At 38.3% G+C, this 15,309-nt stretch overlaps 1 protein-coding gene across 1 annotated transcript in view; it reads right to left on the bottom strand.

Moving 5' to 3' along the window:
* Positions 1-2,895: 2,895 nt before the first annotated feature.
* The window catches only part of myo1ha (myosin IHa), a 41,240-nt gene continuing 28,826 nt past the window's right edge, over positions 2,896-15,309 (bottom strand). Inside the window, exons 21-32 of the mRNA XM_061906501.1 lie at positions 13,705-13,781; positions 13,569-13,637; positions 13,419-13,503; positions 13,188-13,350; positions 13,025-13,108; positions 9,394-9,487; positions 6,188-6,243; positions 5,985-6,120; positions 5,838-5,908; positions 3,832-3,929; positions 3,666-3,765; positions 2,896-3,593 (exon numbers count right to left, since the gene is read on the bottom strand). Of these exons, the coding sequence (XP_061762485.1) occupies positions 3,567-3,593; positions 3,666-3,765; positions 3,832-3,929; positions 5,838-5,908; positions 5,985-6,120; positions 6,188-6,243; positions 9,394-9,487; positions 13,025-13,108; positions 13,188-13,350; positions 13,419-13,503; positions 13,569-13,637; positions 13,705-13,781 (1,060 nt within the window). The 3' untranslated portion in view covers positions 2,896-3,566. The remainder of the gene's footprint in view (positions 3,594-3,665; positions 3,766-3,831; positions 3,930-5,837; positions 5,909-5,984; positions 6,121-6,187; positions 6,244-9,393; positions 9,488-13,024; positions 13,109-13,187; positions 13,351-13,418; positions 13,504-13,568; positions 13,638-13,704; positions 13,782-15,309) is intronic.

The following is a 15,309-nucleotide window of genomic DNA, read 5'->3' as shown; positions in this document are numbered from 1 at the left end:
CTATTAACACTGACACGACTGTATATACGGCGGATATTGCCCTTCCAAAATAGTTTCTCTCGTTTTAAGGAAATAACATTAGAGGAATTGTTACAACGTGTAAATGGAATAAAACAAACAAACATGTTTACTTGACCCTCTTCCTGGGAAACTGATCAAGGAGCTCTTTGTATTATTAGGTCCATCAGTGCTAAATATTATAAACTTATCACTCTCCTCGGGCACTGTTCCCCTAGCATTCAAAAAAGCGGTTATTCATCCTCTTCTTAAAAGATCCTAACCTCGATCCTGACCTCATGGTAAACTACCGACCGGTGTCTCACCTTCCATTTATTTCAAAAATCCTCGAAAAAATTGTTGCGGAGCAGTTAAATGAACACTTAGCGTCTAACAATCTATGTGAAACCTTTCAATCCGGTTTCAGGGCAAATCACTCTACTGAGACAGCCCTCGCAAAAATGACTAATGATCTATTGCTAACGATGGATTCTGATGCGTCATCTATGTTGCTGCTCCTCGATTTTAGCGCTGCTTTCGATACCGTCGATCATAATATTTTATTGGAACGTATCAAAACACGAATTGGTATGTCAGACTTAGCCTTGTCTTGGTTTAACTCTTATCTTACTGATAGGATGCAGTGCGTCTCCCATAACAATGTGACCTCGGACTACGTTAAGGTAACGTGTGGAGTTCCCCAGGGTTCGGTCCTTGGCCCTGCACTCTTCAGCATCTACATGCTGCCGCTAGGTGACATCATACACAAATACGGTATTAGCTTTCACTGTTATGCTGATGACACCCAACTCTACATGCCCCTAAAGCTGACCAAAACGCCGGATTGTAGTCAGCTGGAGGCGTGTCTTAATGAAATTAAACAATGGATGTCCGCTAACTTTTTGCAACTCAACGCCAAAAAAACGGAAATGCTGATTATTGGTCCTGCTAGACGCCGACCTCTATTTAATAATACAACTTTAACATTTGACAACCAAACAATTAAACAAGGCGACACGGTAAAGAATCTGGGTGTTATCTTCGACCCAACTCTCTCCTTTGAGTCACACATTAAAAGCGTTACTAAAACGGCCTTCTTTCATCTCCGTAATATCGCTAAAATTCGCTCCATTTTGTCCACTAAAGACGCTGAGATCATTATCCATGCGTTTGTTACGTCTCGCCTCGATTACTGTAAAGTATTATTTTCGGGTCTCCCCATGTCTAGCATTAAAAGATTACAGTTGGTACAAAATGCGGCTGCTAGACTTTTGACAAGAACAAGAAAGTTTGATCATATTACGCCTGTACTGGCTCACCTGCACTGGCTTCCTGTGCACTTAAGATGTGACTTTAAGGTTTTACTACTTACGTATAAAGGACTACACGGTCTAGCTCCATCCTATCTTGCCGATTGTATTGTACCATATGTCCCGGCAAGAAATCTGCGTTCAGAGGACTCCGGCTTATTAGTGATTCCCAAAGCCCAAAAAAAGTCTGCGGGCTATAGAGCATTTTCATTTCGGGCTCCAGTACTCAGGAATGCCCTCCCGGTAAAAGTTCGAGATGCCACCACAGTAGAAGCATTTAAGTCTCACCTTAAAACTCATTTGTATACTCTAGCCTTTAAATAGACTCCCTTTTTAGACCAGTTGATCTGCCGTTTCTTTTCTTTTTTCTCCTTTGTCCCACTCTCCATTGTGGAGGGGGTCCGGTCCGATCCGGTGGCCATGTACTGCTTGCCTGTGTATCGGCTGGGGACATCTCTGCGCTGCTGATCCGCCTCCGATTGGGATGTTTTCCTGCTGGCTCCGCTGTGAACGGGACTCTCGCTGCTGTGTCGGATCCGCTTTGGACTGGACTCTCGCGACTGTGTGGATCCATTATGGATTGAACTTTCACAGTATCATGTTAGACCCGCTCGACATCCATTGCTTTCCTCCTCTCCAAGGTTCTCATAGTCATCATTGTCACCGACGTCCCACTGGGTGTGAGTTTTCCTTGCCCTTATGTGGGTCTACCGAGGATGTCGTAGTGGTTTGTGTTGTGGTTTGTGCAGCCCTTTGAGACACTAGTGATTTAGGGCTATATAAGTAAACATTGATTGATTGAAAATAAAATATGTAGCACTTTGAGATTTGATGTCAAATGAAAAGTGCATTATACATAAAATGTATCTTTACATATATCAATGTATATATAAAATTATATATTTTTTAGATAATACATTTTTAAAATAGGCCCCGTGCTGTACATATACGTTGTACATCAACAACCAAGAGGAGCTTTTGTAACCTGTTTTGAAAAAAAAAAAAAGTATTTGTTTATTAAAAGTTGTACATCAAGGGTCTTGGAAAATATTTGGATTCACATCCAAATTGCAGTATATTTATAATCAAAACACTTGATCAATTTGTAAATGCGTTTTGTTTTGTTTATTTTTTGCCAATATATTTTTTAGGACATCTTTGTGCTTAGGTTTCAAGAATAGATTAAAAAAATTAAAGATTGTTATAATCAATTAATGAAAAAATAAAAAATGCCATTCGTTTTTGAAAAGGCATTCGAAGGCCATCTTTGTGCTTGGTTTTCAAGAATTGATTTAAAAAATGTCTCAAATCATCTCGCTGCACATCATACGCATAAACGGGGGTGTACAAACTTTTGGACTGCCCTAATATATATATGTATATATATACATATATATGTGTGGATGTTTGTTTACATATTATAGTACTATATTGGGCATATAATTAATCACTATAAATGAATATTAAGAGTATGTGAAAGTTCAACTCCTACCTTGTTTACTACCCTGACAACCTCTTCAAAGCTTTTTAATAAATCAGTAATATCAACCAGCTAAAAGTCAAACATGGATAAGTGAGGAGAGTGTTGAGCATTTTTAAATGGGTGTAATTTCACATTTTCTAAGGTGATTTTTTTTTTTTTTATTATATCTACAAAGTTCAGTGAGCCGGTTGTGTTATGTGCGACCATGTGTGTTGACCCTTTGCGCTGGTTAAATATTTTTTTCTGCACTATGACTAGGAAAGGTTGTTTGGATTGGGTCATATAGGTAAATCCTTTGCTTGTGCCAAGGAAGAAAAAATCATGGTCACCAACAGCAACCTATTGCTAACTGTTAGAGCCATGGGTAGTTACATTTGAAATGTTAACACCTTGCACGGCCAGGTTGCTTATTGAAATGATGAAAGATGTGAATTGGACACCCAAGTTATATATCATATGTCAGGTTTTAAGATACATTTTATACCAAATAACATCGCGGGAACCAATTTGAATGGATTCTTAATCGAATTGTGAGTTGTAGAATCACATTCCTACTTAAACTACAACCATAAGAATATCCCTCGGACATCAGTGTCATTTCAAAAAGAGCATTATTATCTTAATAGGGGCTTTATGTGTTTATTTATCTGTTGTTGTCGCTGAATAAGAGACAAATGGACTGATTGTAAAGTGCTGCAGTGTGCTCACATCCTCCGCTTTGGGGTCTCGTGATGAAATATGCAGGGGCTTCTTGAGTGTCTCCTCAACCCCTCATGTTACCTCGGCCGAGCCCGAGTGGCGACCTGGGGTCACAAAACGTGTCTGAGAATGTATAAAGCGTTGCAAGGTTACCATGACAACAGGGAGGCGCGCACCACCATGAGGTGTCCGTTCTTGGCCTTGAACACCATCGGCTCCTGGCCCGTGCTGAAGTCCACCGTGTTCTCCTTCTCAGCATGGATTTCTATTTTGACGCTGCAAACATTTCGGCGATCTTATTTGTATTTTTTTTTTCCCCTGGTCGTTACATTTGTGACGCACCTGCCCTGGACCACCTTGACCGCGCTCTGTTTGTTTGCAATGATGCTGAGTTTGGTCACCATCTCAATCAGGTGATTGCACTGCAGAACAAGATCCCTCTGAAAGGACCAGGAACATATAAGATGAAATATTAACATTGCAACACATGCCAATACGGCCTTTTTAGTTTACTAAATTACAATTTTAAATTTCCCACGAAGTGTCGTTTTGAAAACGTTGCGGTAAGACGACTCATATGATGATGCGTGCGTTTGACGTCACCGGTTGTTGCGGACATTATTTTCCAGCCCGATCCAAGCTATAAGTAGTCTGCTTTAACGGTATAATTACACAGTATTCTGGACATCTGTGTTGCTGAATCTTTTGCAATTTGTTCAATTAATAATGGAGAAGTCAAAGTAGAAAGATGGAGTTGGGAAGCTTTAGCCTTTAGCCACAAAAACACAGCCGGTGTTTCCTTGTTTAAAATTCCCGAAGATGAAGTTTTACTATGGATTAGAGCGGTCAAGCGAACATGGATCCCGACTACATGTCAACCGGCAGTTTTCGGTGAGAAAATTGTGGTAATAAGTCGCCTCTTACCGGAGACATCAGCAGAGCTTCCGTCCTGCTGCAGCTGCTGACTTCCCTCAGAGACTCTGGCATCAACACACCCGTGGCCACACCCCTCCGACTTTCAGGTACTATTTAACCTCACTAAAACACTAGCAACACAATAGGCGGATAAGGGATTTTCCAGAATTATCATAGTAAATGTGTTTAATATCTGAATCGCTCTCACTGCAATCGCCTTTTTTTTTTTTTTTTTTACTTTTTTTCTAGTCCTTCACTCTAAATTTCCTCATCCACGAATCTTTCATCCTCGCTCAAATTAATGGGAAAATTGTTGCTTTCTCGGTCCGAATACCTTTAGCTGCTATGATTGTAAACAATGTGAGGATGTGAGGAGCTCTACAGCCCGAGACGTCACGCGTACATCGTCTGCTACTTCCGGTAAAGGCAAGGCTTTTTTATTAGCGACCAAAAGTTGCAAACTTTATCATCGATGTAGGGGGGGGGTAGTACATCCAAGAAGGACAGCTCCAGACTGGAGAAACTAGAAACTGATTAGGCGGGACGGTTCCACAATCGGAATGAAACTGGACTCACTGGTGACGGTGGCAGAAAAGAGGACTGTGGACAAACTAGTGAGCATCCTGGATGATGCCAGTCACCCTCTGCATAGCGTTATCAGTAGCCAGAGGAGCCTGTTCAGTGCTAGACTGCTGCATCCCAAGTGCAGGACTAATAGACTCAAAAACTCCTTTGTCCCACACGCTATTAGACTGTACAACTCCTCTCTGGATGATGCAAAACAATAACAGTGCGATGCAATTTTCATAACATGGTCACTACTGCCTAGTTTCTCTTGTTGTATTTTTATTTTACTGTTATATTGTTATTCCCATTGTTGCTTTTTATTTTTATTTTTATTGTAACATTTCTCTATTTTGTTTCCATTTAATCCCCTATTATTTACTTTTTACTTTCTTAAATTGATCTCAACTCTGTACACTGCTGCTGTAATTTAAATTTTCCTGAGGGAACTCTTCTGAAGGAATCAATAAAGTGCTATCTATCCATCTATCCATCTAAATGATCAAGTCTGACACATAGAATGGACCTGCTATCCCCGTTTAAATAAAATCTAATTTCAGTAGGCCTTTAAGGTGTCACTTCTGGAGCATGTATGTATACTTTTGACCCAGCAGATTTGGTAAAATTTTCAGTAGACTCATAATAAATTCATTAATATTTTTTGTTGACAAACAAGTATGTGCTCCAATCACTATCAAAAAAAAATAAGAGTTGTAGAAATGATTGGAAACTCAAGACAGCCATGACATTATGTTCTTTACAAGTCTATGTAAACTTTTGACCACGACTATATCATATATTTGATCAACGTCTAAAACCAAACTGTTCAAGCCATAATGAGTGTGTACCTAATAAAGAGGTCTGTGTACCTTTTGTTTGGGGTCCTCGCATGTGACGTGCAACACAACAATGCTGTCTGTCAGGTTACTGACTGAAATCCCTAAAATGAGAGAACACTGAGTACAGTTAAAGTATACGTACTGTATGTGACGTGATGGCGCTAGATACAGCCTGACCTTTAAGATTGGTAAACAACACTCTCTGTTTGATCTTCCCCTCCTCGATCATATAAGCAGCCGACTTAGTGAGGATGAGCTGCCGGGGTCGCGGTTTAAAACCATTCCTGTGGTATTTGACCACCGGGACGCCGTACTGAGGAAACACACCATGTGACCCAGCCAGGTCGACCTCAGGTGATGCAGAATACACAGAAATCTACCTTGATTTGCTCGTTGCCAATCATCTGCAGGATTCTCGGGTTTATGTCTTGGTCGCCTAAGGAGGGGGAAAAAACATAGTTTTGAAATAGGGGATGGGGATGAATTTAGTCAATTACAAACTATGTATTTATTTGGAAAAGGCGTTGATTAGCATGAGGCCTGCATTTCTTTACTCGTAGTTTTTTAAGAATATGTACTACCACCTTATTTATGGAGAGTCAAATGGTCCAACATTAAATAAATACATCTTTAAATTATTACTTCAAAGTCTCATTACTTTATCATAATTAGACTTTTATTCATTAAATGCGTTAATTTATTTAATGTAAAAGTATATTCAACTATATAAGAAATTGTTTTTTTTAATGCACAATTATTCATCTCATTTCATGACGTAAATATTTAATTCAATACTCAATAATATAATGAAATATTGATGTTATTGTTTTATCTTTTTTTATGGTTTAATTATTATTCACATTTTATTGAATTATTTAATGATTTATTAAATACATTTTATTATCCCGTGTGACAAAATATTTTCATTAAATGCCACACAGGTTAATACATTTTTTAAATAAGTCATTAAATCTCAAAATAAGATAAAAAAAAAAAAAAGTGGTGAAATAATCATTGCGATGTTTACCTGTAAAAACAGCTGTGTAAACTTGAGCACACACACTCAGAATAAGACAACACACAGAATTGGAACAGATAATAAAAAACAAAACACTACACTAACTTCAGAAGTGTATAAATGCATATATTGTATCTACATTAATGTGTACATATATATTCATATATCTATATGTGTATATACTTACATAAATACAGATAGACATATATATATACATATATATAAATATATATACATATATATGTACCTATATATACGTGTATGTATGTATACATACATATATATGTATATATATATATGTTTATATACATATATATATATGTATATATATATATATATATATATATATAAATATATATATATATATATATATATATATATATAATTAGTTTCACTTGTTTAGCCCAATGCAGCCCCCATGTCCAAAAGTTTGGACACCCTTGAACTAAATCATTAAATAATTTGTGAAATAATAAAACCAAAGATTAAATGATTGAATAATTAATCAAACAATTAAAATGTCCTTTTATATTAAATAAATTGACACATTAAATAACATGTATGTTTTTAATTGCAATTATAATTCATTAATGACACTAAGTAATTGTTTAAAGTTGTATTTATATCTATTTATTAAATACATTTTATTATCCCGTGTGACAAAATATTTTCATTAAATGCCACACAGGTTAATAAATTTTTTAAATAAATCATTAAATCTCAAAATAAGATTAAAAAAAAAAGTGGTGAAATAATCATTGCGATGTTTACCTGTAAAAACAGCTGTGTAAACTTGAGCACACACACTCAGAATAAGACAACACACAGAATTGGAACAGATAATTAAAAAAAAAACACTACACTAACTTCAGAAGTGTATAAATGCATATATTGTATCTACATTAATGTGTACGTATATATTCATATATCTATATGTGTATATACTTACATAAACACAGATAGTAGCTGAGATAGGCGCCAGCGCCCCCCGTGACCCCGAAAGGGAATAAGCGGTAGAAAATGGATGGATGGATGGAAATACAGATAGACATATATATATGTACGTGTATATAAATATATATACGTATACACATACCTATATATACGTGTATGTATGTATACATACATATATATACGTATATATATATGTATATATACATGTATATATATACACGAATATATAAACATATATACGTATATATACACATGTGTATATATATGTACATATACATATATACGTGTATATGTATGTAAATATATACATATATGTATATATGTATTTATATATGTGTATATATATGTGTATACATACATATATACATATTTATATATATATATATATATATATATATATATATATATATATATATATATATATATATATATCCATCCATCCATCCATTTTCTACCGCTTATTCCCTTTCGGGGTCGCGGATATATATATATATATATATATATATATATATATATATATATATATATATATATATATATATATATATATATATATATAATTAGTTTCACTTGTTTAGCCCAATGCAGCCCCCATGTCCAAAAGTTTGGACACCCTTGAACTAAATCATTAAATAATTTGTGAAATAATAAAACCAAAGATTAAATGATTGAATAATTAATCAAACAATTAAAATGTCCTTTTATATTAAATAAATTGACAAATTAAATAACATGTATGTTTTTAATTGCAATTATAATTCATTAATGACACTAAGTAATTGTTTAAAGTTGTATTTATATCTTTAATTTAGTCCCAATTGACCCGCCCCACCCTTTTAGTGGTTTCTGTTAGAACGATTTTTCTTTGTTGGTTCCATTCAATAATACAGTGCAATTAAAGTTAAATTAATTTTGTGAAAAACAAAAACAAAAAAACTGCTACACATCTTGATTAAAGGCTAGAGATCTGCCAAATATCCATCAGTCAGCTACAGACATGAGGGCTGTAAGTGATGTCATTTTGTTGTTTTTCAGCTAATTGGCTAATCCAGTATGATGTTGCTGGTAAAATGTGACTGTTACGTTAGCATTGTAGCTCACCTAGCTAACATTTAAGTCCCTATCTCATTGTTGTATATGGCGTCTTTTGTGTTGGACAGGTGCAGAGTTGCAGTGTATATGGCAATTTTTGGGTAATGTACGCTAATTGGACGTCCATTTAGCATTAAAGCAACATACACACATATGGTCGCTGTATGATCACTAAACGCATGTTTAAACTACCTAAATTCCGGCATCAAGGTTAAATTGTGGCTATGTAATTTCAAATACACTATTGTGGGACAAACAGTATGAAACATATTTAAAATGGATCAAATGTGACTATTAAGATGTGAAAGGTGTCAGGTTTGCACTGGCTGTAAAACCATGCTGATTTCCAAAAATATTAGTATAAACTAAGACTTCCAGCCTTGTGTGCTCCATAAGGATGCTACAGAAGGGCGAGATTTTAAACACGAAAAGATCGTTTACCAACATGTTGTACTGTACTGTCATTTTTTCTAAGTAGTGGTCACTTGTTAAGGATTGTTATTGTTATTGTAAATGACTCACTGATCCTGGTGTCTGCAAAAGGCAGGGCAACACTTTGTGGGTAGCTCTCTTTTTTCCCCTTGAACATCGAGCTGGCGATGAACTTCATTTCAAACTGAAAGGAGGACCAAAAATGCATTAAGTTGGATAAAAAAGAAAAAAGGTAAAATAAGTTGCATTTCAAAGGGAACTTTTAAATTGTGCTCCTCATCACAAGAAAATCCGTGTTTCCCTTTTCTGTACATTCTACATCAGGGGCGCTCACACTTTTTCTGCAGGTGAGCTTCTTTTCAATTGACCAAGTCGAGGAGATCTACCTCATTCGTATTTGTAATTTATATTTATTTATTTATGAAAGAGACATTTTTGTTAACAAGTTAATGGTGTTTAATGATAATACAAGCATGTTTAACACACATAGATTCCTTTCTTTCATGAAGACAAGAATATAAGTTGGTGTATTTGATTCTGATGACTTGCATTGATTGGAATTAGACAGTGGTGCTGATAACGTCCGCATTTTCAAATGGAGGAAAAAAAAAGTCCTCCTTTCTGTCCAATACCACATGAAAGTGGTTGGATTTGGCATCTCATTTGTCCAACTTGCATACTCGTTTTTAAACACTTTGTTATGAGAGTAGCATATGTGTGTGGCCCTTTAATGTCTGGCAGCAGGTGAGTGATGTCAGTGAGTGTGCGGGTGGGCAAGCAAGTGAGAAAGCGGTCGCTGAGAGCGGGGGAGAAATACATTGGCATCAAATTCCGTAGCTTGCTAGCTTGTGCACGCTAGCTTTCTGAGACTCTTATTTTGTTAGCACAGGCAGGATGAAACAGGTCTTTTATGGTGAAGACAGGAACTGTGCAGTCGGTTTTTAGAGTTTTGACAGTAGGTACGGAGTCTCTAGAAATAAAATCTGTTTCTCTGCGTCCGCCCTGTTAGTGATTTTTTTCTTAAATATGAGCTCGCAGCAGCCAGCGTCATCTCACAAGATCCTCGGGTGCCGAGAATGTCAAACAACTGACGAAAGTGAAGTCTTGGTATGATTGATGATTGCTCATTTTTATGTATATATTTTAATGCCTGGCTTGAGATCGACTGACACACCCTCCGAGATCGACCAGTCGATCGCGATCGACGTAATGCCCACCCCTGTTCTACATCATAAAAACTACTATCAAGGGGCAACTAACAATGAAGGTAAAGGTATGCATCTATTCTTCCAATAAAACACTCTAACCTGCATTCTTCTTCTTCTTTCGATCACTCGAAACGGGTATGATTGGCCTCCTGTTGGTGGGATTGCCTTCAGGAGAACGCCTGTGTTTAAAATCTTTTAAAGTGGGGAGACTGGTGCACAGACAGCCACCACACTGTCCTTGGCAAAGAGAAGTGCCCAATGGCATGGAGATTATGACAATTGGGGGCCCATCTTTGCTGCAGCCTTCCTACGCCTTTGTGACCGTTGTGTAGCTTCAATGCAGGCATCATCCGCCCACTCCGCCGTTGAGGTCTTTTTCAACGAAGGAGACCCGCAGACTACAACGTCACTTCTTCGCTGTGGGGAGCTGTATCCGGTGGCAAGGGAAACCCAGGACGACTGGCACCTCCTCAACAGCTGCAGGAGGCTACCGGAGCTCCGGTCTGTCAGAGGACTGCCTATGGTGCGCCTCCCAGCACTTGCATTTCTCTCAGGGTGTGCTCCCCTAGCCTTTTGTCTTCCCAGACTAACCCACAAGCCAGCGGGGCTGACCTGCATACCCACTGTTATATCCCGGCAACTGTTTTGGACTAATGCTTGCTATTTTTCTGTGTGTGGTATTTAAGTTCCTGTCCTGTGCCCTTATTTTGTAGTGTTCACTTCCTCCTGCTGAGAACAGGCTTCCACTCCTGCTGGCTGATTGGCAGCCGGGACACACCTGTACCCGGTTGCCAATCAGGCTCCAGTGTCTCATTATATCAAAAGAAGTCCCGTGTTTTGGGCACTCACTTGTGCACTTACTTGTGCACTCGCCTTCTTTTGTTTTTCAACACTCCTTTTGTGAGTGAGTTTTCTGTTAATTTCTCTTCATGTGAGAGCGCCTTTTGTTAAATTTGAATAATGTTCTTTTACTCACCGCGTGCCTCTCGTTTCTGCAAACTTGGTGTCATGCCGCAAAGCTCCCTTCCAGCATCCTAACATCAACCAAGCTATAGCAACATTGCTATTGTAAGAGCTAACACTGAGGAAGCACTTTTTTGGCGTGACACATCGCCTTGCTCACCAACGAGTAACCAGCTACTAGTTACTAGGTAGGTTGTTGCGTTTTCATTGTAAACATTCTATACGGCAGAGCCATATTTCCATGCTTTGACAATGACATCACAAGTTTGAATTTCCCCTCACCCAAAAAACTCTGTGGTACAAGAGCATTAATACATTTAAAAAAGACAACTAACAATATAATGCATTAATGGATACAAAAAGTATAAATAAAACGGGAATAAATGGATTCTACCCTGTTCTACCTTCAAAGTACACAAAGCGCTTTGAGACCATTACCACATTCACCTACCGATGATGCAACATCAGGCACAACTTGGGGTTCAGTATCTAAACTTCGACATGGTCACAAAAAGTTCTATTTTGGTTTCATCTGACCACATGACATTCTCCCAATCCTCTGTTGTATAATCCATGTATCCATTTTGGTATAAACTCAACTCATCGTGTTTGGAGGAAGAAAAATACTTAGTTGCATCCCAGGAACACCACACCTGCTGTGAAGCATGGAGGTGGAAAAATCATGCTTTGGGGCTGTTTTTCTTTTAAGGGGACAGGACGATTGATCCGTGTTAAGGAAAGAATGAATGGGGCCATGTATCGTGAGATTTTGAGCCAAAAGCTCCTTCCATCAGTGAGAGCTTTGAATGGTTGACCAAATACTTATTTTCCACCACAATTTACAAAAAAATTCTTTAAAATTCCTACAATTTGAATTCCTGGATTTTTTTTTCACATTCTGTCTCTCACAGTTGAAGTGTACCTATGATGACAATTACAGACCTCTGTCATCATTTTAAGTGGGAGAACTTGCACAATCGGTGGCTGACTAAATACTTTTTTGCCCCACTGTATATAAATGTATATACATGGTATACATACATACATACATATATATATATATATATATATATACACACACATACATCTATACACATACATTTACACACACATACATACATATATATTTATATGTATATATACAAATATCTATACACATACATATAAACACACATACACACACATATAAACACACATTTAAAAAAAAAAAAAAAAAAAAGTTAATCCAAATGCTGCTATGTTTCCTTTAAGTGTGACTTATTTACTAGTAGCATAAGCAATTGCCTATAGCCGCATGTGCATACAAAAAAAAACGGTTCATAAACAAACATCTTAAAGTGGTAATCGGTTCTCATTATTCACTGGAAAAAGCCGTTCAAAAGACTTGATTCGCTTACAAATGTTCTATCTCAAATACTTGCAGTATTTCATGATATAGAATGCACAGAAAAAGGAAAGACGTGTGTTCTTGTCCTACATAAGGATTGTGAATGATGGGCAACATTTAAAAAAAGTGCCATTTCCTCTACCATGTGAGATGTATGTGTTACCTGTGCTTTTTTATGGGGTGTGATCCCTCTGACATATTTCCGCACCATGAGCCTGTAGTGCAGTTTACGTAGTATTTCCGATGTCTGGAGCAGGGGAATAACCACAAGCTGAGGTTGACTGACAACAACAAGAGATCAGTTTGTGCATCGATGCTATCTCTACCTCGGTCAGCACTCTCGGTGCGTCGAGCCAAGTGGTTTTATCCAAAACCGTCTTTGGCAGGTTGGCTTTCAGCTTGTTCAAGTAGTTCTGCCGCACAAAGGCCAAATACTCCGAGTTATCCGTTACCTTCGCTTGTCCTCTGGTCATGTAACCCTTGATAAATCTGAAATAAAATGTTCAAAGGACATTCTCTTCGATGAGATTTGTGTTATTCCTAGTTGATCTTCTTACTGTTTGATGACTTTAACAGCCCAGGCTCTCTTGTCTCGCTCCTTCCTCGCCTGCACTCCTCTCCAGCAAGTCTCAATCTTTGTGGCTGCCATTTAAAACCTTCCATTATGTACTTATACTTTGGCACTTTAATCAGATTTTTTTGTTTACCAGCCTCCTTCTGTTTTCTGAACTCCCCCTTTGCCCTGTAACCTTTGTATTTAGCCTGGAGTCTTGTTGCTGAAATGTCAAGAAGCATTCAGTCAGTGACGCCTGCATATGAGTCACACAGCGGATTTGACCTCACCTAGTTGATGTTTGCACTTTTCAAAAGCATCCTCAGTGGCATAAAGTGTCCTTGGATGGCGAATGAATATCTTGGTTCTAGGAAAAAAAAAAAAAAGCAAGGAGTTAAAAGCAAGGTAATGCAGATTTATGTATAGAATACATTTAATGTGTGTTACAGATGCATACAATTAAAAGAAAGCAAATAAAATAATGAATACAAATTATATATTGGTTGCTTTGTTGGGTCTGCTCCTGTCTCTGGCCATGCTCCCCCCCCCCCCACCCCCCACCCCAGCAGACGATGGCAAGGAACACCGCAGAGGCCACCACAGTGAATATCAATCAATCAATCAATCAATGTTTACTTATATAGCCCTAAATCACTAGTGTCTCAAAGGGCTGCACAAACCACAACACAAATCACTACCACATCCTCGGTAGGCCCACATAAGGGCAAGGAAAACTCACACCCAGTGGGACGTCGGTGACAATGATGACTATGAGAACCTTGGAGAGGAGGAAAGCAATGGATGTCGAGCGGGTCTAACATGATACTGTGAAAGTTCAATCCATAATGGATCCAACACAGTCGTAAGAGTCCAGTCCAAAGCGGATCCAACACAGCAGAGAGAGTCCCGTTCACAGCGGAGCCAGCAGGAAAACATCCCAAGCAGAGGCGGATCAGCAGCGCAGAGATGTCCCCAGCCGATACACAGGCGAGCAGTACATGGCCACCGGATCGGACCGGACCCCCTCCACAAGGGAGAGTGGGACATAGGAGAAAAAGAAAAGAAACGGCAGATCAACTGGTCTAAAAAGGGAGTCTATTTAAAGGCTAGAGTATACAAATGAGTTTTAAGGTGAGACTTAAATGCTTCTACTGAGGTGGCATCTCGAACTTTTACCGGGAGGGCATTCCAGAGTACTGGAGCCCGAATATGTTTTTTGATTAAATTTATTTATGTATTTATTTATTTAGTTTTTGTAGCTGTATGTAGAAATGGCTGGTTGCATCAGCTCTGCTCTTTTAATGTACTTTGATGTTTGCCTCTTACACACGTGCTTATGTGTGCTATGGCGATGAGTTTTTTCCCTTTGGCCTCAGTCTGGAACCCCTCTCCAGGGGCCCAGGCTTACACTGAATAAAATGCTGACATTATCAGTACTACTGTCTGATTCCAATCAATGCAAGTCATCAGAATCAGGTAATACTGTTACGAATCACTCTCCTGCCACCTCTCTTTCTGCTGTATGCTCTGCTGAGCGCACCGTGGGACACGCCCACGGGCATGTAACACGAAATTATAAACTAAACTGGGCTCAATCTGCCCTGCTCTAACATATTTGTATGAGTAACAAAAATATGCTGCAAGCCAGTGGTGAGTGCTTGAAGTGGCCTTGCAGTCAGCCAGAGCTTCTGAATTGCTGCGTTGAGACAGGGCACCTCTGTTTACTGCAAGCTGCAAAGTGTGCGCCATGCAGGGCAGACTCGCCACACCAAACTCCATCGTAGCTTTTGCCATACTGCGTGCATTGTCCCTGACCACAACGTGGGCTTTCACCCTGGGGTGTTTTTGTTGTATTTTAGTTTTTTCTCGACGGAGTTCTTAAGCGACAACTGTGT

The sequence above is a fragment of the Nerophis ophidion genome, linkage group LG07 (assembly GCF_033978795.1).
Source record: "Nerophis ophidion isolate RoL-2023_Sa linkage group LG07, RoL_Noph_v1.0, whole genome shotgun sequence".
In the NCBI taxonomy this organism is placed as follows: Eukaryota; Metazoa; Chordata; class Actinopteri; order Syngnathiformes; family Syngnathidae; genus Nerophis; species Nerophis ophidion.
Note: the sequence above shows the minus strand (reverse complement) of the source record. Positions and strands in the feature narration are given on the sequence as shown.